At 47.9% G+C, this 24,028-nt stretch overlaps 1 protein-coding gene across 5 annotated transcripts in view; it reads left to right on the plus strand.

Moving 5' to 3' along the window:
* Positions 1–11,098, plus strand: part of MRRF (mitochondrial ribosome recycling factor) — a 21,080-nt gene extending 9,982 nt beyond the window's left edge. For 4 of the 5 annotated variants that reach the window (XM_044992575.1, XM_044992574.1, XM_044992573.1 and 1 more), the window contains exons 6-7: positions 6,447–6,606; positions 9,169–11,098. In XM_044992575.1, coding sequence (XP_044848510.1) covers positions 6,447–6,606; positions 9,169–9,246 — 238 coding nt within the window. In that variant the 3' untranslated portion in view covers positions 9,247–11,098. The remainder of the gene's footprint in view (positions 1–6,446; positions 6,607–9,168) is intronic. The other variant, XM_044992577.1, reaches the window with a different exon arrangement.
* Positions 11,099–24,028: the final 12,930 nt, after the last annotated feature.

Raw genomic sequence — 24,028 nt, forward strand, 5'->3', positions numbered from 1 at the left:
CTTTATTTTTATTCATTCTGACTTCCATAAAATGCTTCTCCACAGATCTAGAGACGTGGTTAGGTCACTAATCTAGTACTTGGGAGACCTGGGTTCAAATTTCTGCTCCGCCACAAACTTCATGGGACCTTGGGAAGTCCCTTAGCCTCTCTGTGTCCTCGTCTGTACAATGGGGATAACAGCCCTGCCTCACAAGAGTGCAGTCAGGATTATAAATTAGAGATTGTGAGGCACCACTGTCCTATGGAATGGGGCCCAGATAGGTACGTAAGATAGATCTAAATGTTGCAAAAATACAGACAATTGGCATTCCAAGCCCAGTGAATTAGGGCCCACATCTCGGAGAATGGTCTGGAACAACTTGCATAAGGGCCCCTGATGGAATCCTACCGTATATTATGTGTATTTCCAAGTAGGTGACTTTGGATAAGAATAGACAAACTAAAGTTTGCTCGCGTTACAGGTCTGCTTAAAGAAATTACACTGCGTTTCAAGTATTGCAGTCAGAGAAGTCTCTAATTGCTGCTGTCTGTTGCTTTGAGAGAAGCCGAGTGGAATTTTCATTCCATTTGTTGGTTCTTTTTTTTTCATATGCTCTCTCCCCTTCCCCCTTTCCTAAGGAGTGGCAGGACGGAAGAGGAGGGCACTATTATCTTCATAATTGCCTAGGATCTTGGGTTGCCACGCAGTAATTTGATTTTTAATGGGCACTCAGGTCACCCTTGAATATGAATTACAGGGGAGGCGAAATCCAGAAATCAGTAAATACTTTTTTTTTTTTTTTTTTAAAGGGTTGTCAAACAAGTGTGTATGTTCTGTCATTTTCTTTTGTGGTGCTGCAGATGAGGACTGCAGTCGTGCTGCCTGCCTACCCATACGGTCAGCACTAGGAAATGTGTCCTGCTTATTTCATCGTCCCCTCTGGGGTATCACTGCTGTCATTCTTAGTTTCATTTTTCCTGGGTGTTTGGCAGGTCAGGGAGTCCCAGCTTAACAGAACACAGTCTCTCTCTCTTTCTCTCTCAGTCCTAACTGAGGACAGATGACCAGCAGGTCGCCACGTTAGTTCAGATTCAACGCCGTTTCCCACCTGTTCTCTTGTGACAAGACTAAATATTAGCAGGTTCAACTAGCCTTTAAAAAGGGACAGCATTAACTTGATTAGTTTCAAAACAGTTACTTTTTTAAAAATTCAGTTTTTGATGAAGGTACCTTTTTAAAATAGATTTTTGGATTTTTTTAAATTCTTTAAGTTTTTATAATTTTTTTTCTGCTTCTTGATATTTACAAACGAAAACCTCACTGACTAGTCTAGAGAAACAGCAGCAAAACTGACTTTGCAAAAGTGATGTCAAATGTGCATAGTAAAAAACCCGAGATATTTTTCTTTTATCTTTCTTCAGAAAGAGCAATTTTAGGTGTTGTTTGTACCTATAGTGAATACACCACTTTCCACACAGAAATGTGATTGATCATGTTTGACAGTGTCCCTTTAAAGTAATGTTATTGGGCTATGAATCATTTTTAATAAAAATCCAAGTACTGTACTTTGCAATGTCAGGTGGTGTTGATAACACATCACGGTAATTTCAGTCCTGATCCAGCAACCGGATACATATGGGTCAAACTTTGCATCCACATCGATCCAGTTGCAAGATCACGGCCTGCAATTATTATAACAGAGAAAAGTAAATTAGATTGCGAAACTGTTCCATGTATTCTATTTGTTTTGTTTTTGTGTTTCTCTCAGCTTAGACAATAAATAGAGACTAGTCAGCTTTATTTTTGTCTACTTTCACTTTCATGTCAATTTCCCTTTTAGGGCCTCTGGCACAAACCGGCTTCAGTGTTTGTGTTGCAAACTCTGCATGGGCAATGTTTATTTGTATTAAAAAAAGTTTCTGTTCAAGTTTAAAAAAAAAAAAAAAAAAGAGAGAACTTCTATCAGTTTAATTTCTCAGCCAAATCTGACCAGACATTGTGCCCTTTGTGGTATTGCCTCATGGCTAGGGCCATCTCTTTTTAGATCTATTGTGAGAGACTGGATGTTGTTTACAAATTAGTAATATTTTTACACACACTTGACTGAAAGTCCAGTGAGTCATTTGAAAGTTCAGTGACTCTGCTTTAATTCTTTTCTTTAAGAAGTAGCCACAGTCCCCAGTATGGGGCAAACAGGCTCATGCAATGTCATTTAAAAAAAAAAGTGTTTTGGAACCTTGTACTCCAATTCTTTCATCCTAACAAGAGTACGTCGTTCTCACCTGGTCCTGGGTAATTCATCTTGCACGTTGACTTTCAGCATGTATCTCAAATTATACAAGCAGAGTATCCAGTTGCGCCTCTGTACCTGTATCTGATCCCTCTCGCTCACAGGAAATTCCTAGCATTTATGATACAAAACCATTCTTACCAATGTAAATGTCTTTCAGTGGAGATCAGAAGTGGCCCGCGTTGTTTTCCCTCTGTGTTTGTGCATGGGCCTCACGCTCATAAGAGAGCATTGAAATGCGGCCACATTTGGATAACTGGCTGCTGACGGAAAGAGAGACAGAGGAGACATCACTAGCAATCTGAGCCCTGTGCACTTTAAAAAATATTGGGTTTAAATAGCCAGGGTTCAGTCCGGGTTATCTGCTCGCAGCTCCATGGTGGTGGTGATGTGACGCGGCACCACCCCAGCAGGAGCCTCCGGGAGTTCTAAGGGTGGGGAGTGTCCACACCCCAGCACAGAGCCGGTTCTGTGGGCTGGTGGGAAAGGGAAATGGAGAAGGTGCAGGCACCTTGTCCCTTTTCCCCACTTCTGATTAGCTTCCTCAGGCTTCCCCTGCAGCACTTTGCTTTACAGAGGAGACAGGGACAACAGTTCCTACGTCCAACACGAAATGTGCCCAGATCAGCTGTGAGGTTAGCAGAGCTGGTGCCAGAATCGCCATGTTCAAGGGGATGGATGGCCTTTAAAACCAGCAGCCTCGCATTGATGGATTCCTTAGCAGGAGCAGTGTCTGCCTGAAAGAAATAGACATTTTTGTAGCATTATTGGTGGTAGGAGCTCAGAATCTACATATAATCTCAGTGGAATGTAAAACCCGCAAAGAAAGCTCTATGTCACTACGCATTGATAAACAGAAATGGGCATTAATAAAGACAGACAAGGAGGTGTGTGACCTTGTGCCAAGAAGCATAGGAAATCTGGCAGCACTGCATAAACAAACATTTCCTTAAAGGTTCAGCAGCCCTGAGAAGCCGAGCGATACCCTCAGCACGATCCACAAACCATTCACACATGTGAGGAGGTGAGCAGCAAATAGCAAACTGGATCTACCACACGTGGGGAGCTCTAGCCACAGACCAACACACCCTCTGCCTAGCAGGGAAGTAAGTGAAAAGAGTCATGTAGAGATTTCCAATGCCCAGAGATGCTCCCCTAAAAACGCTGTCTGGGAACCTGACCTAATTGACCCCTATTTCTGAACAGTATCACTAGATAAATTCATGGAGGAGAGCTCCATCAAAGGCTATTAGCCAAGATGGTCAGGGATGCAACCCCAGACTCTGGGTGTCCCTAAATCTCCAACGGTAAGAAGCTGGGACTGGACAACAGAGGATGGATCACTTGTTCGAAGCAGCTGGCATTGGCCACTGTTGGAAGGCACAATCCTGGCTAGATGGACCATTGATCGGACCCGTATGGCTGTTCTTATGAACAGACTGTGCTGTTTTGGTATGTGGCTGTTTTCACAGGCCACAAGACTTCTGGTTCATAATTTTCAGAAGAGAAGCCCTGAAAGGATTGGTGTTCTGATTCATAGTTTCTCACTCCTAGGTCAATGGCTCAAATGCAGGCTCAGGTCTAAGATGACAGATGTTTGCCCTGTGTGAAATAAACTGGGTCATCATCCAGGCATCTCCATCACCCTTCCCGTGGTCACAGCTCAGCAGAGGAGACAAAGGGCTATGGAGACAAAATGCCTGCCTCCAGACCACAGCTGCAGCACGTTAACAGAGCAGTGCGGTCATGACGCTAGCACTGCCACTGTTTGCACTGGATCTGTCCTGGACTACGGTCTCTGGGTCTGTCAAATCCTGCACTTTTTACAGACACTAAATTCATTCCTAATAATAATTTAATAATCAGCTCTGGAAAGTCCTTATTCCCTCCTGCCAACCTGGGGTAGAAATAAATGAATGAGCCTGTGATTGGTCAGGGCCTCTGCAAACATCTGCCTTGAGCAACTCAGCTGCTGAGCGAAGAAATCAAAGAGAATGTGACTTATCAGACTGGGAGCAAGCTAGGAAAGGGTTCAGAAACTGCCAGGTAATGAAAGACTCTTTGTAATTAATACCCGCAAAGAGGCAGAGCTAACATTGCTGTGGGAACCCTAACTCCCCATTTCCTGATTTCCGTGCAGGAAGAGCCTTGTCTTTAATGTTGCAGTGACCTAGCCTGTTGCAGTCAATTTCTAAATACTCCTGTGAAATGTTTATTCTGCAATATCTCCCCCTAGCAGACAGGCATTCTCTTGCTAATGATATGTAGCGCTTGCAACAGGCTTTTAATCTTCAAGGCACTTGGAAAACATTAGCTAAATAATTAATCCTCACAGTAGGTGCTGTCAGAGCCCCGTTTTCCACACCAGGAGAGTGAGGCATCGAGAGATTAAATGACTTGACCAGGGCCTCTGAGGGTGGCAGTGTCTTTGCAGCTCCAATGCCCTATTCTTATGCTCAGGAACCTAGATGCCTCTCCTTTCTGATCTAGAAAGTGAAGCTACCGGGGAATCATGGGAGTTTTCCCTGTGTTTGACTGCAGCGCCTGACCCACTGTGAGGAGCTGTGTGTCTGAATTACAAGCCTGGTTTGAAATCTCAGTCTGCTAGAGTTGGATACAAATAAATTGAAATCATTATTTTAGAAAATTTTGCAGTATTGGTCTCTTCTCAAACAGCATGTTAAATACAGTGGAAATACCAGTCTAGTTCCCGCATGCTAGTGATGACTGGAAAATGGGAGAATAAAGAGAGTCACCCTGTAAGCTGTATAGCTCCCAGATCTGTTTCTCAGGGTATGGCTACACTTACGGTTTGCAGCGCTGGTAGTTTGCAGCGCTGGTCATCCAGCTGTGTAGGAGCAGCGCTGGTGTGTGGCCACACTCACAGCTACCAGCGCTGGTGTGTGGCCACATTTGGAGCATTTGCAGCGCTGTTGGGAGTGCTGCATTATGGGCAGCTATCCCAGCATTCAAGTGCACCAACGTGCTTTTCAAAAGAGGGGGGTGGAGGGTGGTGTACTGTGACAGGGAGCGGGGAAGATAGAGAGAGTGGATTTTTGGAGCCAACACTGAGTGTTAGCTTCCTGGATTGGAAAAATCACAAAATGTTCATGAGCCCTTAGTCTTAACTCTAATTGCAAACAGCCTGCCTGTTTGCTGTGATCAGTGTTTGTTTTTTTAGATAAGCAGTTCAACGGAGCGATCGGCTCCGTTCTGTTTCATTCACTCTTCCTGCCTGCCTCTCATTTGATCGTTCACAGCCAGGTATAGATAGCTCCTGTTTGCTGTGATCAGTGTTTGTTTTTTTAGATAAGCAGTTCAAACGGCTCCGTTCTGTTTCATTCACTCTCCCTCCCTGCCTGCCTCTCATTTGATTGTTTACAGCCAGGTACAGAACGGAGCTCCGATCGGAGCTCGTTCACAACAAAACAAAGAAAGGCTGCATAACAAAACAAAGAGAGTAATTTATAAAAGCATTCTGGGATACACCTTATTCCCTGGAGGCCAATCACAGCGCTGGTGTGTGGCCACACTTGATGACCAGCGCTGCAGCACCAGCGCTGGAATCCTTATTCCCCATGCTGAGTGAGGTGTACGGCCAGCGCTGCAGCCAGGGAGTTGCAGCGCTGGAAGTGCCCTGCAGGTGTGGCCACTTACTAATTGCAGCGCTGGTGGAGGCTTTCCAGCGCTGCAAATCGCCAGTGTAGCCATACCCTCAGACTATTGCAGTTGCCAGGAGAGGAGAAGGGGTTTCCTCCTGCCCCTTCACAGCTTTGCAGCAGGATTACACTTTTCAGCTCAGCGTCTCAAGTTTTGAGGTTGATATTCCCTCTTCACTCTTGCAGATGCCTTGGCAGCACAAAAAAGAAAAGCCTAAACATTCCAGCATGGCTTTCAGGCACTGCACAGAAAACCATAAACGTAATAAGATCTGATCCAAATCCCTAAGCTACTGCCATGCTTGTTGCCTTCCACTCCAGCCCTGAGACTTACATGACTTACTTTGAAAGGTGGCGGTCCCAGACTAGGAGGAACTGTTTGAAAGAGGCCAGCATGGACAGGATCAGTGGATTGTACTTCCTCAGCCTGCCGGTTTATCCTGCACACACACAACATCACAATGAACAGATCAGGTCCATGCTACTCCTAACGCCCTTTACTTCTCCCTGATCAGGGTAACAAGGGAACACCGTGAAAGCCTGGCCAAACACGCCAGACAGCTTACGAACAAGGCTAAGGACTCCTTGCGAAAGGTCCGGAGTAACGCCGTGAACCAAGTGAAGAAGGCCAAGAGCACAGTGTCTGAAGACACCATTAAGCTGGTAGAAAAGCAGGTATTTTCTCTGCCCAGGAGTGCGTTGGGTGTGTTTCCTGACCTCCCCGATGGCCCTGTCCCATGGGAGAGATCCAGCTGTGCCAGGCTTTGGTAACAAAAACGCAGATGTCAGGAAACCCTTGTTAGGAGCCGGGTTTGAGGGGAGCCTGGGGCTGGGGTGGGCAAGGCCCTTTTTCTGTGTTCGTTTTTTAACAAGTCATAACTGCTGCTCCCTCTGCCTTCCGTGGAGCAATTTTGGATTTGTTCAAACCTGAAACTCAGAGTCAACTTTGGGCATGAACCCGTGCAAATTGAAGGGGTCCGGGGAGGGAGGTAGTAAAGGTTCCCACAAACCTTCAATAGCCTGACAAGCCTATCGCAGCAGCATGTGCCAAATACCCGGCCCAGCAAGATGGCCAGAGTCCCACCCTGCTGCTTGAATCTTCAGGGGCAGTTTTATCATCGTCATTTATGCAATGCCGGAAGTGCACATGGACTTTGCAAAGCACATAGGGCCAGATCCTCAGCTGGTGGGAGTCGACATAGCTCCATTGACTACAATGAAATGACACTAATCAAACGTTCGTAACCTTGAACTCTGCTATGTCTTTCTGGCTAGATTCACCAAGATACTACAGCACATGCCTAACTTGAAGCATATGGGCAGTCTCACTGAAGTCAGTTACTCATGCTTAAGATTAGGCACATGCCTAAGTACCCTGCTGAATGAAGGCCTTGTTTGTTAGCAGTAAGCTCTAGGAATATAGCGGAGAGCACTCCTTTGCTTGCTCGCTGCTGGTAGACGTTAACTTTAGCTACGTCTACACTATGAGCGAGGGGTGTGATTTCCCTGCTTGGGCTGGCGTGAGACCAAACAGCAGTGCCGTCGTGGGAACACGGGCCATGGTGCTGGAAGCACGGCTAAACCATGGGGAATTGTACTTGACAGGGCTCCGCTGTGCTACTGCATTTACTCTGCTATCTCTGCTCGCACGGTTCCATGAGCGCTAGTGTGAGCACATGCACAAGAGCAGGGAAATCCCGTCCCTAGCTCCTGGGGTAGACAAAGCCATAGTAGCATTAGCTCTTGCGGTGGAGGGGATGCTTTGGTGTTAAACAGGAATTATCTTTTGAATGTGTCCATGTGCCCAAAAGCTGGTGCTGTGGGCACCTTTGATAAACACTTCCTGGCATAAAAGTTTGTGCAAGCAAAAAGAGACGGCATGTTATAAACAAAGCCCAGTTCTTCCAGAGCAGTCAGGTGGCTTCTTGTATTTGTGAGGTTAGTGTCTCAGCTCAGATTTTGCTTGTGCCAGGGATTTTCAACATAAGGCAAGTTCACCTCCCATGTACCTGGGATCCTAAAAAACTGTGGACCAAATTGATACTAGACCCTTCCTAATAGGCCCTGTAAGACTGGAGCATGCAGACCCTAAATTTGCACACAAATAGCGATGGTATGTGCCCAACAATCACCTCTACCTGTATTGCACATGCAAATTCCCATCGCACTCTTACACATGGCTGTTGCACCCAAATAGGGGTGCACCCAGCACCCAAACATGGCACAATTTAGGAGGTTCCTTTGAAATTTTGGCCTATCTCCGGCCTTATTACCATGATCCTGGATCACCAGGCTGGGCTTTTGGAATAGTGCTGCGTTCCCCATGACAGAGGGGAGTAAATCTGTCTGGTACTTGATCTGCAAATAAAAGCAAAAGCTTCCACTAGCAGACTGCACAATTCATTTACAACAGCAGGAAGGTTACGTCGAGTAAGGAGACGAGTCCTTTACATTCTGGCTCTGACATCAGGTGGCCTCCAGTTTCACCGGCAGTCTGTCCCACATCAGGTCAATTAAATAAGGACTTGGCAGAGCAACTGGTCAGTCTCAGCCAAGAGCTTTTCACCAGGAGCCTTTCAGAGACCAGAATGAATTGTACGGAGAGTAGGTTAAATGCTGCGTGTGTGGGGGTGTGGGAGATTCAGCCACTGACGGGATCTGGCTAAGGGAGAACTGGATGTTGATGGAGGAGTCACACAGGTCATTGGATGTACCGTGTGGTAATGTTCAAACCCATATCAGCAACACTGGGCACTCCTGTGGTGAGTTCCATGTCAGTGCCCTTTACCAAACATTCGTCACAACGCGTCTGTGCTTGAATAGGTGCTATCATTTTACAGCTGGGGAAATGGAGGCACAGAGAAGTGACTTGCCCAAGGCCGCAGCAGGAAATAGTGTCAGAGCTAGGATTAGAAATCAGGAGATCCTGTTTCTGAGACATGCGTGCTCAGACCATTCCTCATGTACCTGTTACTGTGTTGGTGGGAACATGCATCTGTCAGGGGTTTTGACAGCTTGTGAAACGTATTTCTGATCTTCCACACACAGTCAGTTGGCTTCCCGTCTCAGTTACTCCAAGAACAAGAACATTCCACTGACTTCAGAGGAGTGACTGGATTTACACTGGGAACAGAATTTTGCCTGCGGGGTTGCTTTGGAGTTGAGGCTTTGCGTTAGGAATTGCCTGTGTCCCATCTTTACAAGGATCTAACTCAAGGCCATGTTATGTTGCTACAGATCCAGCAAATGGCAGACGACACTGCAGCAGAGATGGACAAGCTCCTGGCAGGGAAGACCAAGGAGCTCCTTGGCTGACTGCAGCTTGGACAGACACACAGTCAGCAGTGACTATGGACTGCAGAGAACCACGGACCAAATGTTCCATGCTCGGTCGTAGCAGCTTAGTGTGACTGTCAGGGCAGACTGGGTCATACCTCATGAATAGAGTTATGCTGTGATTACTCAGGGGATTGGCCCATGATCATTGTTGGGGGTGGGGGAATCTAGTCTGTATTTCATTGATTCAAGCAATGTCAACTGAATGTGGATAAAAGAAGGTTAAGAGGAACTGAGGAATGGCTCATAGTTGTCAACCTTCACCATGGCAGCAGCCTCTCTCTGCCACTGGCATTAAAGCACTGAGCGGTGGGGTGCTCCGATTAGTGAACGTTTGTCCCCTTTGCAGATCTTTCTTACGCTTCCTGCCATGACATTCCCACTTAGGGCCTGTCTACACTAGGGTCAGTTTCTCTGGTGTAACTATATCAGTGTTGCTAACCAGGTATAGACAGGGCCTTAAAGTCAATAGCAGCAAGCAGGGCCACCTGGCCATAAAGCCTGCCCTTCTGCAGGTGTCTCCCTCAAGCAGCTTGGCTGAAACTCATGCATTGGACAAGGGCACTGTATAGATTTGTCCCAATGGAACAGGAGTGCTCAAAAAACAGGGCTTTCACCAGCTAGAGTCCAGCCACACTGAGCAGAAGGTTGGTCTCGCAGGATCTGCCTTTCAGAGAAGGCCCCGTGTACCTCTCAATTCTGAAGTCTCTGCCTAGAGCCTTCCCAGGCTCCTTTGGGTTCCAGCTACCCCTAACCATAATGCTGGGGAAGAAAGGGAAACTCACATGTTCATTGCCCTGCTGGGAACCAGGTCATTTGTTTTCAGCTAAAATAAAATCAAACGGAGATGTTAAAAAACAGACCAGGCAGTTCCCTGTTACTCCATCCCCTTCCCTTTGCAGGAGAGTTTACGTACCGCTCACCTGCAGCCTGGCCCCTGTTCACACAAAGGCTCCCAGCACGGTGTGTCGGACGGGTTGCAGCACACCTGGCAGAGCAGCCCAAATCTCCTAGTGGCTGAATGAGGCTGCAGTTACGTCTAGCAAAACCACAAAGCTCAGTGGCTTGCGTGACGCACGTTGATGGGCTCAGGCCAATCCGCAGTGGACCAGTGTGCACATCAGGTGCAGGTTGCGGGGGGAACAGCGCGGTGAGCCTCATGTTTGTTGGCACCCTTAGCAGAGAGGCCAAGGAGACTGGATGACTCTGTACCCGTTCAGGCATAGAGAGAGTCACGCTGGGAGGGGTGGGGCAGGGAGGAGGGTATTTCTGTTGCCCAGGCTGTAGCAGTTTCATGGATACAGAGAAGATTTGAAACTCCCGAGCTGTCAATCCAGCAGCTTTGGCCAGCACTAATCTCACCTATCGAGAACTCAAAAGCACAGCGCTAGACGCCTCCTGAAAGCTACATTCTGGCCCCCAGCCTGACTGCAGGGTCTCAGTTTCCAATGGGAATCATGTGCATGGTTTGGGGCACCGGGGGAGCAGAACTTGCTCTAAGTGCTGGATGCTTTGTAGCAGCTCCCTGCCCCTCATTATCGGCAGGTACATCCCAAGAACACAGTTTATCTTTATAAACAGAGGAAATGATGAATTGGGGAGTAACCCTGCTCCAAAGGCCGTTTGGTTCTGAGCAGCGCCGAGTTCTCTGTAGTCTCTAAATAAACAACCAAAAAAAAAGAAAGTTATTTTGTGCACAGACCAGGGGGCGGGGGCGGGAATGAAAGATTTTCTACACTTGGGCCCCACATGTCAACAATTTCTCTGCTTTGTGTATTTTGGCCAAAAGCGTCTATCATGATAAATGAATAAAGGAAAATGGTAAGCCCAAGGCGGTTACATGGCTCAGCAAATTGCTTTCAGCTGATTACTTTATTTCTTTTGACATTTATCAAATAGTTTTTGGTTTGTTTTTTTTGCCCGTTGTCAAGGCTGCTGGGCTGCACCAACAGAAGAGCCCCCCTCGTACCTGCATAGAGGTGACTGTGGGGAACGATGCCCGCGCTCTTACACCCATCTGTATGTGGAGCAGATATGAGAGTTCAGAAGCACTTGCACGAATTGCAGCACGATTGACCCCGGCCTGACATTCGAACGACTCTCACCTACTCCAGGGCTGGCTGTGCACGCCTCATCTACTGTCCTGCTTAGAGGAAACCTGTGGGGAGAGAAAGGCATTGTGGGGTCGGTCACAGGCTCCTGCTGCTGCCACCACATACCTCCTAAGGCCGTTGATGGAGCTCCAGACACTGCCTGTTGTTTCTGGGAGCCATTAGGTGGAGAAATTCCCTGGAACATATACTGCTGTACCAGCCCCATTACCATAGCATCTAGCTCCACCTCATTAAGTAAACTCATGACACCAAACACTACCAGACAGGCTGGGCATGGTTTGTGCAATGGCCAGTGCATCTTGAGCCACTTGAGTGAATCCCTGAGCCTGTGCACCTTACGGTGGGTCCTGAAGGCTGCCGGCCTCTGGCCAAGAATAGAGGAAATTGGTTCCATCAGCAAGGACACAGACATGCCCAATTCCACTGGATGGATTCTCTTCCATCAAACCGGACGTTTAGGCAGAGTCAGTCAGCTAATGAATTTACTAAGCCACAGGCAGTTATTTTCAGATCATGGCAAGGCAGGATGGTGCCAGAGATTGGGGAGAGGGCGTGAAGGGAGGGGAAAGCAGACGTGGAGGCCGATCTTTAACAACAGGAAAAAAAGAGCAATGGCTTTGCAAGTTAGGGTAACCAGCCCTTCGTAAAACAATGGCACCAGTAGTGTGAGAACTAAAATCTGCTTGAATTCTCCCCACGTAACTCCCTTGTAGTCACTGCAATTAGTGCCCAGCAGAATGGTAACAGCAGGACAAGTGTAAACAACACGCACCTATAAGGAACACATCATGCCAGGCAATGTGGATCACCCTTCCGTTCACACAGTTAGCCAACGAGGAACACCAATTGGTGTTACCCCTTTGGACTGCAGGAAAGCCTCTGACGCAGCACTTCGCAAGCAGCCCTGGAAACCTGGATTCGCACAGGCACTTGTGTGGAGAACTGGCTGAAGGGGTAAATGAGTGGAAATGATCAGAGGTCGACTTGTGAAGAGAAGGCCTTGGAGGTGCAACAGAAATCACTGTTCTGGCTGGTTTTCAGAACCATATTAATCACGTGGCAGAGGCAATATAGAGCAAGTTAATTACACCCGCTGCAATACGGAATTTGGGCAACATTGTGAGGGCCTCAACTGGGCTGAATCTGCATTCCCCTTTCCTGGGTGTAAATCTGGAGTAACTCCAGGGGAGAATGGAGAGTACAGTCAGATCCTCCATGGCTCTGCAGGTTACATGGTCATTTGCGTTAGTGCAAAAGTGAACGTGAGACGCTACCCTTGTGGTATGGCAGCATTTTGTGCCCATTTCTATGGGAATGATGGCACAGGGCAATACCAAGTCTGGTGCCCAGCTTTTAATTCAGTTCCTCCTCAAAATTAGGCCCTTAGTGAGGTGCTGAAAGTAGCAGCAAAGACAGAAATAAGAGAGGGTGTTGGAAAGACGGGGGAATCCTGGCCCCATTAATGTTAATGGGAAATCTCCCATTGACTTCCCTGGAGCCAGGATTTCACCACAAGTCAGGCAATAACAAAAGCCAACTGAGTACATGCAAATGCCAGCAGATAAATGTTGGGAAAAGATCATCCCAGCCACGCTAGGAGTATTGGTAAATCAGCAATGGCATGAGAGTTGTAGGGCCAAACAGACTGAGTGTAAGAGAACGACGCCGTTGACTGCACTGGGCCGCCACGGCTGTCCCCAGGGTCTGATTTGTCATTTAGTCGCAAATGACAGTGGGCAGCCAGCTAGCTACGAGATGGCAGTAGAAAATAGCATGTAAAAGAGGAAAGTTGCTGCCTCTTTATCTTAGCAAACCCAACAGCCCAACATTGCACTATTCAAACCCTATTGTGTGGTGTTCCCATCCTGGCAACGTACGTGTCTGATCCCTTTCCCTTACCTGCCTGTCTGACGTTTAGGGTGTAAATTCAGAGGCAAGGTCTGTGCCTTCCTTTCTGCTTGGAAAGCACCAATATTGGACTCCACCTGAAACAGCTCCGAGATCACTCGAATGCCATTGTGCAGAGGCTGCTGCGTCTGCTCCACAGCACTGCAAGATGGTACCTGCTCCGGTTTTGCTTGGCTGTGGAAAGGAAAGCCGGGGCATTGATTTTAAATAACCTGGGAGGGACCTTTCCCATTCAAGTTAATAAAAAAAAGACTAAAGGTAAAATTCACCCCTCTGCAGAGGGCCAGCATGAGGCCTGGGGGCTCGCGTAGCTCAGCGATGGGTGCAATACAAGGCCCTCACTAGACCAGGACAGAAATGTCTCCAGAACCTCAGAAGAGAACGAGGACTGAGGTGGGACAGACGAGTGATGCAGAGGCCTCATGTTGTGTCTGTGCATGAGGTGTTTTCACCCCACAGAGGGACATCCGCGGTCTTGCTTATTGAGAATCCCTTGGTTAGGTCTGTGCTATTGAATTCGTAATTGTGGCAGGACAGCGGCCATGGGTTTTGGAGCGAGGACCAGGGGAAATTCCAACCCCCTTTTAAAAGAAAAACCCACTGTGGAGACAAAATGCAAACTGGAAACAAAAGGAAGGAAAAACTCTGAGGAATCTGCAAGCTCTCAACATAGTTAAAAACCAACACTGCTCTTCAAAATAGATGTGATTGCGCTCCTTATGAGTCATCGAGCAGAGCCACCAAGATTGCTTCGCACTGAGGACGAGCCTGGGCTCTGATTGTGTGCTTCCTGGATTTGTATAAAACAGAACATGGATGGCATGTCAGAGTTTACAACTTGCATACATTTTCGACAGTGAGCTTTGCAAAATGTATCAGTGTAATCTCTGCCACCTATATTCAGTGTTGATTAGACACGATTTCTAGCTGGATTTTCAGAAAGCTCAAGTGCTTTTTTAATCACTACAGAAGCTCATTACTGCTTTCCAGTGACTCTTATGTCCTTCAGTTCTCCTTTCCGATTAGAGTCTATAGTCAGATGAATATTGGATGATTTCATTACATACAAATGCAATCAACAGTTTTGCATAAATTTCTCCTCTTTTCTTGAGTTTCAATTGACCTCAGCACCCGTGGAGGCCGGTGCAATACACATGTAAATGAGCTGGAGTTGCTGCAAAGCCCGCGATGCAGAGAAACAAAATCAACTGTGGGATAATATTTGAGCTTTTAAGAAAGACCAGAGTACTTCCTACTTGTCCAGCCCAGCAAAATGGCACCTTTAGCTGACCGGGAGTTAGGGTCTGCTGGGTTTGGTTTCTGGCTATGAACGAAGGTCCAGGAGAGGGACATAAAGGTTTAAGTAGGAAGAGTTCAACTAAAAGACAGTTTGGGTGAATAGGTGTAACATGGGTGGGGGGTTCGGTTAATAAGAAAACCACATTTCATAACTACAATGGCGTGTAAGTAGGGGGTCAGCAGGCGTAGAGCTGAGCAATGGAAGCAAAATAATGTCAGAGTTTTTCTAGGGAGCAGGCTGATACCTGGTTGCTTTATGGAATTCCTTCCGAACCCTAGGTTAGGTTCTTACTCTTCTGGAAGGTGATTCAGTCCTGCTACCTGTCTAGTGTGCTGCAGGCACGGTGCTCTTGGAAATGCCCATTTCACCAGGCATTGGGGCCAAGAAAGGGAAGGAATGTCTAAAACCTGGACTTTTATAAAGAGGGGGAGCAATAAAAATGCAAGTGCCTGAACTAGCAACCTGCTCTCGTGTCTGTCGCCCCGCCCGGGACTCACAGCTGCGCTGGGCGTGTGGCTGAGCACACTGATGTCTGCTGGAGAGAATGAGGCCGGCTCCAGGGCTGGCGTGGATCCGTCGCAATGTCACCCCTTTAACGGCTGAGGCCTGGAAAGGAAATGTCACCCCTCTTCCTCCTGACCACTCCAGCACCGCAGTCCCCTGGGCCGGAGGCCGGTGTTTGGAGCAATGTTTCTCACGCTGCAGGTACACCATGGGGGCTGCTGACACTACTGCAGGGGTAGATTGTAGGCAGGGACTGTCTTTTTGTTACAAGCGTGTGCAGTGCCTAGCACAGTGGGGCTGGCCGGGGCCTCTACGTGCTACCATGACACAAGTCATCAATAAGCCTAATGTGTGCACAGTGGGGTTACCACCCGGCTGGTATTTGACCGGCCTGGCCTGGTTTTTTTATGGATTTTCCACTTGCTGGAAAAATAATGTAACCTGCAGGGTTTTTTTAACCTGGGTCTAAAGATTTGCATTATTCTCACACGACACTGGGATGTTAAAAGTTTCTGTGCCCAGCTAAAGATCCTGCAGCGTTCCCACTTCTGCAGTTTAAGCAACAACGGATCAAAACCATTGAAAATACATCAGCTGTCCGCCGACCAACACGCAAGCGCACCATGCGGGTGTGAAAGAGGGCTTGAGTCACACGAGAGGGAGGAGACGTGAGATCAGGGCGACGGTGCAAGTGATCCTACTACACCTCCAGAAAAAAAAGCTCACGTCAGAAACTTCATATTCAAGGATAACTGGCGAAAGGAAACAGACTACAAAGACTGGCTGGCAAAATGTGCTGATAAAACAAACACGGGTTTGTTATCAATCTTATCTATAGGTGTTCTTTCTCTAGCTACTAGAAGTGGCTGATTGGGGGTGGGGGAGATCGGGGTTGTGGCCAACTTGCCTTGTGGGGTGGGTGGTTTTTTTGCATTTCAGAGGTGGTAACCTAGTGCACAGATGCTTACAGAATCCTCCCTGCCAGGGAAGGCAGGCTCTCAGCTCCCTTAAAGCCACAACTGGTGCCTAGAGAAAACATGGCTTCCCTTTGGATAGCATCATTCATTCTTCCACCTCAGCAGTGTCCCAAAACGCTCGATGGAGCACAAATCACAGAGATGAGTAATGAGAGAGAGAGGGAGGCCCATGAGACTGGGAAAACACTGAAGGATGGCGCAGTCTGGAGAGAGACGAGAAGGAAATTATCACTTGTAATTTAGGAGGCAGGAACAGAATGTGGGGGGCAGGGGATTGAAACATGAAGCCCTTGCAGGTTTGACAGTGGGGCTGGCTGGGGTAGGAGAATGGGCAGGAAACATCTGCAGTTCTTGCTCCTCTAGTGTTTTTTTAATGCAGTTCCCAGTGCATGCCCAGCCAGCAGGATCCAGCTACGTTCATGGTCAAACTCGGATGCTGGTTCCATGGTTCAAAGAGAGAGATTCCTCCTGGAGAAGGAAACTGTCAACATTGCACTTCTGTAAGCTTGTGACTTTGCACTGGGGAAAGAGGCTGCATTGCTTGGGAAGTGTCACTCTTCGGGGGCGGGTGGCTGATTTCAAGCAGAACTCTTGGGCTGTCTCCAGACATCAGTGATCTCAGTTCCATTTGGGAAGAGCCCCCCGGCCATACTACTCCCAGAAATGCAAGTCTGTAATTCCCACAGGTCAGCAGAAGGATCAGATTCACACAAACCATCACTCTTCCTTGGCGCAGATCCTCATTATTGCTTGGGACAACGGGCCTACAATAAATCTGAGCCACCAGGGGAAAGTGAAAACACCTCTTCCAGGGAGAACCACAAATGAACTTCCTCCACTGGAGCGTCCTAGAGCCCTGTAGAGGTTGGTCTGGCTGCCCTGCTCTGACTGGGGACCCCAGTTAATTTCCCAGAAGCCCTCACTCCCTCCTGGACAGCAAAGCAGTTTTGAAGGGCTGAGTTCTTCACTGATGTGGATTACATAACCCCAGCCAACCCTTCTATTGTGTTACACAACTCAAATCCCATTGACCCTGCTCAAATTCAGGACAAAAATCCTTCCCCGTGCGTTCAGTCCTTACCCGACTTCAGCAGCGGCCAGCTTCGGGAAGTGAGCTGTTTGCGGAAGATTAGGGTGAAAAATTCCTCCGCTAACCTGAACTTCCCATGGGAACTTCACCCTTGGGCTCAGCTGAGCAGTGCTGCAGTTGGCCCTGATGGAGCTCGTGTCTGTTGGTTGTGGTGGCGACCAGAGTGGGCAGAAAAAGTCAATTATTTTTTCTGGGAAATTTTGAAACCTCGACCTCCCTCCCCTTCCCCCTTTTTATCAAAACCGCCTGTCAATTTTTTTAAAAATTAAAAACTCCTTTTTCCATTTTTTAAAAAAAGAACAGAAACTGACTCGATGAAAACATTTCCTCTTGCTCCGCTAGCTCCACCCTTGAAATCCAGCTCTGAAATGAACAGTCAGCCAATAAGCACTGGAGCAAAGTAACAGACACATTGTTGACGTTTGGGGGGGTCAACAAGCCTGTGGACCAAGGGGGATGCAGTGGATAGAGTGTACTTAGATTTCCAGAAAGCCTTTGACAAGGTCCCTCACCAAAGGCTCTTACGCAAAGTAAGCTGGCACAGGATAAGAGGGAAGGTGCTCTCATGGATTGGTAACTGGGGTTAAAAGATAGGAAACAAGGGTAGGTATAAATGGTCAGGTTTCAGAATGGAGAGAGGTAAATAGTGATGTTCCCCTGGGGTCTGTACCGGGACCAGTCCTATTCAACATAGTCATAAATGATCTGGAAAAGGGGGTAAACAGTGAGGCAGCAAAATTTGCAGAAGATACAAAATTACTAAAGATAGTTAAGACCCAGGCAGACTGCGAAGAGCTACAAAAGGATCTCTCAAAACTGGGTGACTGGGCAACAAAATGGCAGATGAAATGTAATGTTGATAAATGCAAAGTAATGCACATTGGAAAACGTAATCCCAACTATACATATACAATGATGGGGTCTAAATTAGCTTTTACCACTCAGGAAAGAGATATTGGAGTCGTGGATAGTTCTCTGAAAACATCCACTCACTGTGCAGCAGCAGTCAAAAAAGCGAACAGAATGCTAGGAATAATTAAGAAGGGAATAGATAATAGAACAGAAAATATTATATTGCCTCTCTATAAATCCATGGTACGCCCACACCTTGAATACTGTGTGCAGATGTGGTCGCCCCATCTCAAAAAAGATATATTGAAATTGGAAAAGGTTCAGAGAAGAGCAACAGAAACGATTAGGGGTATGGAACGGCTTCCGTATGAGGAGAGATTAATAAGACTGGGACTTTTCAGCTTGGAAAACAGACAGCTAAGAGGAGATATGATTGAGGTCCATAAAATCATGACTGGTGGAGAGAAAGTAGATAAGGAAGTGTTTACTACTTCTCATAACACAAGAACTAGGGGTCGCCAAATGAAATTAATAGGCAGCAGGTTTAAAACAAATAAAAGGAAGTATTCACACAACGCACAGTCAATCTGTGGAACTCCTTGCCAGAGGATGTTGTGAAGGCCAAGACTATAACAAGGTTCCAAAAAGAACTAGATAAGTCCATGGAGGATTGGTCCATCAATGGCTATTAGCCAGGATGGGCAGGGATGATGTCCCTAGCCTCTGTTTGCCAGAAGCTGGGAATGGGCGACAGGGAATGGATCACTTGATGATTCCCTGTTCTGTTCATTCCCTCTGGAGCACCTGGCACTGGCCACCTTTGGTCTGACTCAGTAAGGCCGTTCTAATGTTCTTATGTAGTTATAGTGCACTAAAGGAGCGTGTGCCAGAAGTCCCCACCCACACAGGATATCAGGTTGGTACAGCCATAGCTACGCAGCCTGGCTCTTTAGCTCACTCTGTAGCAGCTCACGCTTTTAGATCTGGAGCGCCCTGGCTTCATCCCCAATGTATCAGCCATCATGCAGTGATCTGCAACATGAAAGACGTCTGCCAGAATGTCAGAGTAACCATTGCTTTGTCCTGGGAGGGAATCGCTGAGGGGCTGCAGCCAATTCACAATCACTATTGCACAGAATTAGTGCTGAGAGAAAGGCAGCCAAGCAGCAGGCTCGTCTTGACCTCTCCACCAGGGGTACAGCACCGGCTTTCCCCACACTGCCCTGCCTCCGCCAGGGCTCAGAGAACAGTTCCAGCTCTGGCCCGTTCACGCCTAGTCTCTGCCGTTACTCCCAGCTGTGGTGGGTTTTCAGACAGATTGAAGCCACCCAACATTCACCACGCAGGCATTGTGTGCATTACCATAGGGCCCAGGAGCTGCAATCTAGGTACAAGGCAAGGGAGTCCAAGCAAACAACAAGAATCATGGCAGATAGTGGGCTCAGCCCACTGGCATCCTGCCTGACCATTGTCAAGTAGGCCTCACGGCATAGGCGGCAGTAACGACTTTTGGGTGCCCCTGACGGCGGCTGGTTCTGAACCGGCGACTGAGTGGGGAAAGGCCCCACATGGCCCACCAAGCCTCTCTAGCTGTCCAGCCCCAAACACAGAATGAATCGACCACAGGAGGAAGCACCTTTACGAAGGCCACAGAGCCAGTTTGGGATGGTAACATTCCTCCCCTTCAGCTCAGGGGAGGCACATGGGAACAAGACAGCTCAAATGTATTTTAAGCTGACACTCCACAGTAACAATCAGGGCTAATTTAAACAAACTATAATTAAACTCAAAGGACCTATTGGTAGGGGCGTGGGGGACTTGTCGGCACGTTCGCAGTGGGTAGTTACTTTGGCTATAAAGCCCTTCCCTTTAGTGGAATAATATCAGTAATAATGCATGTGAGCTGGCATGCCTACGCTCATGCTTGGGGGTGGGGGCAGGAGGGGAAAGAAAGTCTTGGGTTTCTTTTGATGCCTTTACACGCTAATCGTCTTAACAGATTTTTAATTAATGGGAATGGAGCACTTTGCCTCGGTGAACTATATTGGTATAATTGACTGGTGGATTAGTTCCATTATACACACAAATCACTTGTCTCCAGGCTTCCCGGCCCCCCCCGGGAGCTCCCCTCACTGGACATGCCGAGCAGCCCCATTCTGAAGCAATTTTTATAAAATAAACTCTCTAATCAGGTAAATAATTCCATAAGGTAAATTGCTCCCTTCCCGCAGCTCCCCTCCCCTGCCGGGAACCTGTCTAGTTTCAGGGGAATGAAACGTGCCTCCAATTACAGGCAAATCTCAGACTTGAAAACCAGTTTGGGAGAAGCCTGCAGCACAGAAGACCCCTTGAAACGCAGCATCGCAAGAATTAAAGCATTTAAGCTGTCAGTCGGGATATGGGAGAACCCCTGATTACCTGGGGTGGAAATACAGTGTATTTAGGTTTGTGTCTGTTGCAATTTCCTGGCCCCCAGCATTGATCCTGAATGACTTGTGCTTATGTCAGGTTTCTGCACAGGGTCCCTCAGACACGTGGGCTGTGGTCTCACGGATACTGACCTTTGGGCCATTAAGGATGTCCAGAGCGTAATGAACCTGGAGAAGTGGAAACGTGCAGTTGCCTGGGGTAGGTGACTCTCAACTGCTAAGCACGTATGTTCTGGTCCAGCACAGCATTCGCTGATGTTTTAAGAAGAGGGGATCGTTGTCTTGTGGTTAAAGCAGAGGGCTGTGCGCCAGGACTCCTGGGTTCCATTCCTGACTCTGTCACTGACTCAATTCTGGGAACTTGAGCATGTCACATGTTAAGTTCTGCTGGGTCTCAGTTTTCCCATTTATGGACCCTTATTCAGATAATGGCCTTCTGACTCTGGCCCATGTCCTGTGACTGGGGCAACGAGGTCTCTTACGAGCGCTCCTGTGCGTTATGCTTGTTACAGACTCCCTCACTGGGCCCAGGCTACTGCCTGCAGTGACAGAAGGTCCCTCAGAGCCAGGGGCATGCATCAGGTCAGTGCAGGCTACCTGCAAGCCTTGCTCTGCCAGACAGTGCATGGGGCTGATCCCTCTGGAGCACCAGAGAACCCCCAGTGGCAGGAATTACTTAAATTAGGGGGGAGGGGGTGAATGCCATCTCCAGTGCAGGTAGTCCCCCTGTATCTCCCCCCATGCTCACAGGATGGCTTGAGCCCAGAACATGCAAAGCTGGGAGAAATCTCACTGGTTTTGCTTGCAGTGGGTATGGAGATAGTCCAGGGGTAGGCAACCTATGGCACGTGTGCCGAAGGCGGCACTCGAGCTGATTTTCAGCGGCACTCACACTGCCCAGGTCCTGGCCACCGGTCCGGGGGGCTCTGCATTTTAATTTAATTTTAAATGAAGCTTCTTAAATATTTAAAAAACCTTATTTACTTTACATACAACAATAGTTTAGTTATATATTATAGACTTATAGAAAGAGACCTTCTACAAACGTTAAAATGCATGACTGGCAGGCGAAACCTTAAATCAGAGTGAATAAATGAAGACTCGGCACAGCACTTCTGAAAGGTTGCCGACCCCTGAGATAGCCCATGCATGGACTGCAGATCTCTAGGAGCTGGACTGGGCCCTGCCTTTACACAGCTGTGCTGGGGAGTACAAGTACCTGGCCCTTTGCATGGCACACACGAGGGCCAACCACAATTGCAGCCCTGGTGCCTGTGGGGAGCACTGGGGATGCACCCAAGGGGCTTTTCCGTGGGCCAACTGCACAGACGGGGCGGGGTGGGGGCAAAGGGCACAGAAAGCCCTGGCTTTACTGTCCTCACCTGCTGCCCACCAGAGTTGGCCATGCCGGGGGCGGGGGGGGGAGGATACACGGCACCCTTAGGAGCAGCGCAGTGAATTATTCCAGGGGCCCCAGCTCTCTTGGCGCTCCATGTTCAAAGCACGATCTAGCCAAGCCGTGTTATAAGTTTCAGTGCATCAGCATCCATAACAGAGCAGCAATCTGCTATCTCAACAAAGTCTGCTCTGCCATCGTGCATGCTGCCAAACTGCTCACAGGCCAGGAAAAACAGCAAGGAGATGAACCACATATTGCCTATGGGAGCCCCAGCTACTCAAACACAAATCACACTGCCACTAGGGGTAGAATAATTCCTAATGGGCTGTCCTGGGAGTATGAGGATCACAGAAAGGTTTACAGACAGCCTCCCACACGCCCACTGGATTATAAATGGCTCAGCATTCATCACTGCAAGAGGTTCCAGATCTGCTCAAACAGGCCGAGTTTAGTCTGTCACATGCAAGAAGCCTGCTCATACTTTCTAATCATCTTCTCGAACAAACCCCACTCTGTATATTGGAGTCATTCATTATGTTCCTGCTCAGAGAGATCTTAGGAGCAGAGCCAGAGCTGTAATTAGCCTCATGGGCCATTCTTGTCTAGCAGACAAGATTTCCCATCCCATCTTTGCACTGTGCCTCAAACCCACCCCCAGGGGTCAGTGCAGCCTGTTCCACTCTCTTGCCCTCTTCTCCGTCTCCTGCAAATGGAGGTTGGACACTCCACGGAGCGACAAGTGTCCCAAAGACCTCCAGAAGAGTGCCCCCTGGGAATTCACCCAGCTGCAGCCGCAAATGGACACGCCATTGCAGTTGGGCCACATGCCCAGCTGGGTGCATTACAAATATCAAAACACGTTTTCTGAGGCCCTTTAACAATGTGACGTGTATATGGAACGGTGCTTGCCAATGCTTAGGTCAATTAATACCATCCCGAAGGTGAGTGGGGAGTAGTGAGAACAACTTATATTTCTATTGCACGTCCTCCCAGGGGTGAGGAAATACACGCTTCATCCACAGACAACTAAATATAAACACCGAGCCGACCCTGCAGGGAATTCCTCCTGCTCTCGCTGAATGTCAGTGTGTACAGGGTAAAAACCCACGTGGCAGGGAGCCTTCGTCAATTCAGGCCCTACAACAATTAGAAACATGCTCACTCAGGGCAATTCCTATGGCTGGAAGCCCAGCACATGTAACACGATGCCACTTTTTGCCTGGTTATTATAAAAATTGAACAGAAATGTTTTTTTAGAAAGGCAGGAGAGCTGAAATTACTGTAAGGTGGGTGCACAACAGTACTCAAGGAGTAATTCTCAGTAGTTCACTGTCAAACTGCGGGGACATAGCTAGTGGGGTCTCACAGGGGTCAATCCGGGTCCGATAGTATTCCATGCTTTCGTTGATGACTTGGCTAACGGAGTGGAGAGTATGCTTACAAAATGTGCAGATGACACCAAGCTGGCAGGGGTTGCAGGCACTCTGGAGGACAGGATTAGAATGGAAAACGACCTTGACAAATTGGAGAATTGGTCTGAAATCAACAAGATGAAATTCAATAAAGACAAGTGCAAAGTACTTCACCTAGGATGGAAAATTCAAATGCACAATTACAAAATGGGGAATAACTGGTTAGGCGGTCGTACTGCTGAAAAGAATCTGGGGTTATAGTGGGTCACAGACTGAATATGGTCAATAATCTGATGCAGCTGCGAAAAAGGCTGATACTCTGGGGTGTATTAACAGAAGTGTCATATGTAAGACATGGGAGGCAACTGTCCTCTTTTACGCAGCACTGGTGAGGCCTCAGCTGAAGGGCTGTGTCCAGTTCCAGGCACCACACACACACACACACACACACACACACTATAGGGAAGATGTGGACAAATTGGAGAGCGTCCACAGGAGAGCAACACACATTATCAAAGGTTTAGAAACCTGACCTGTGAGGAAAGGGTAAAAACATTGGGCATGTTTAGCCTTGAACAAAGAAGAGTGAGGGGGGACCTGATACGTCTTCAGATACGTCGAGGGCTGTTACAGCGAGGAGTTCTCCATGTCCACTGAGGGTAGGACAAGAAGCAGTGGGTTTAATCTGCAGCAAGAGAGATTAGGTTCGATATTAGGAACAACTTTCTAACGCTAAGGCTAGTTAAGCTGTGGAATCCCCATCGCTGGAGGTTTTT

The sequence above is a fragment of the Mauremys mutica genome, chromosome 18, assembly GCF_020497125.1.
Source record: "Mauremys mutica isolate MM-2020 ecotype Southern chromosome 18, ASM2049712v1, whole genome shotgun sequence".
NCBI classification, from domain to species: domain Eukaryota; kingdom Metazoa; phylum Chordata; order Testudines; family Geoemydidae; genus Mauremys; species Mauremys mutica.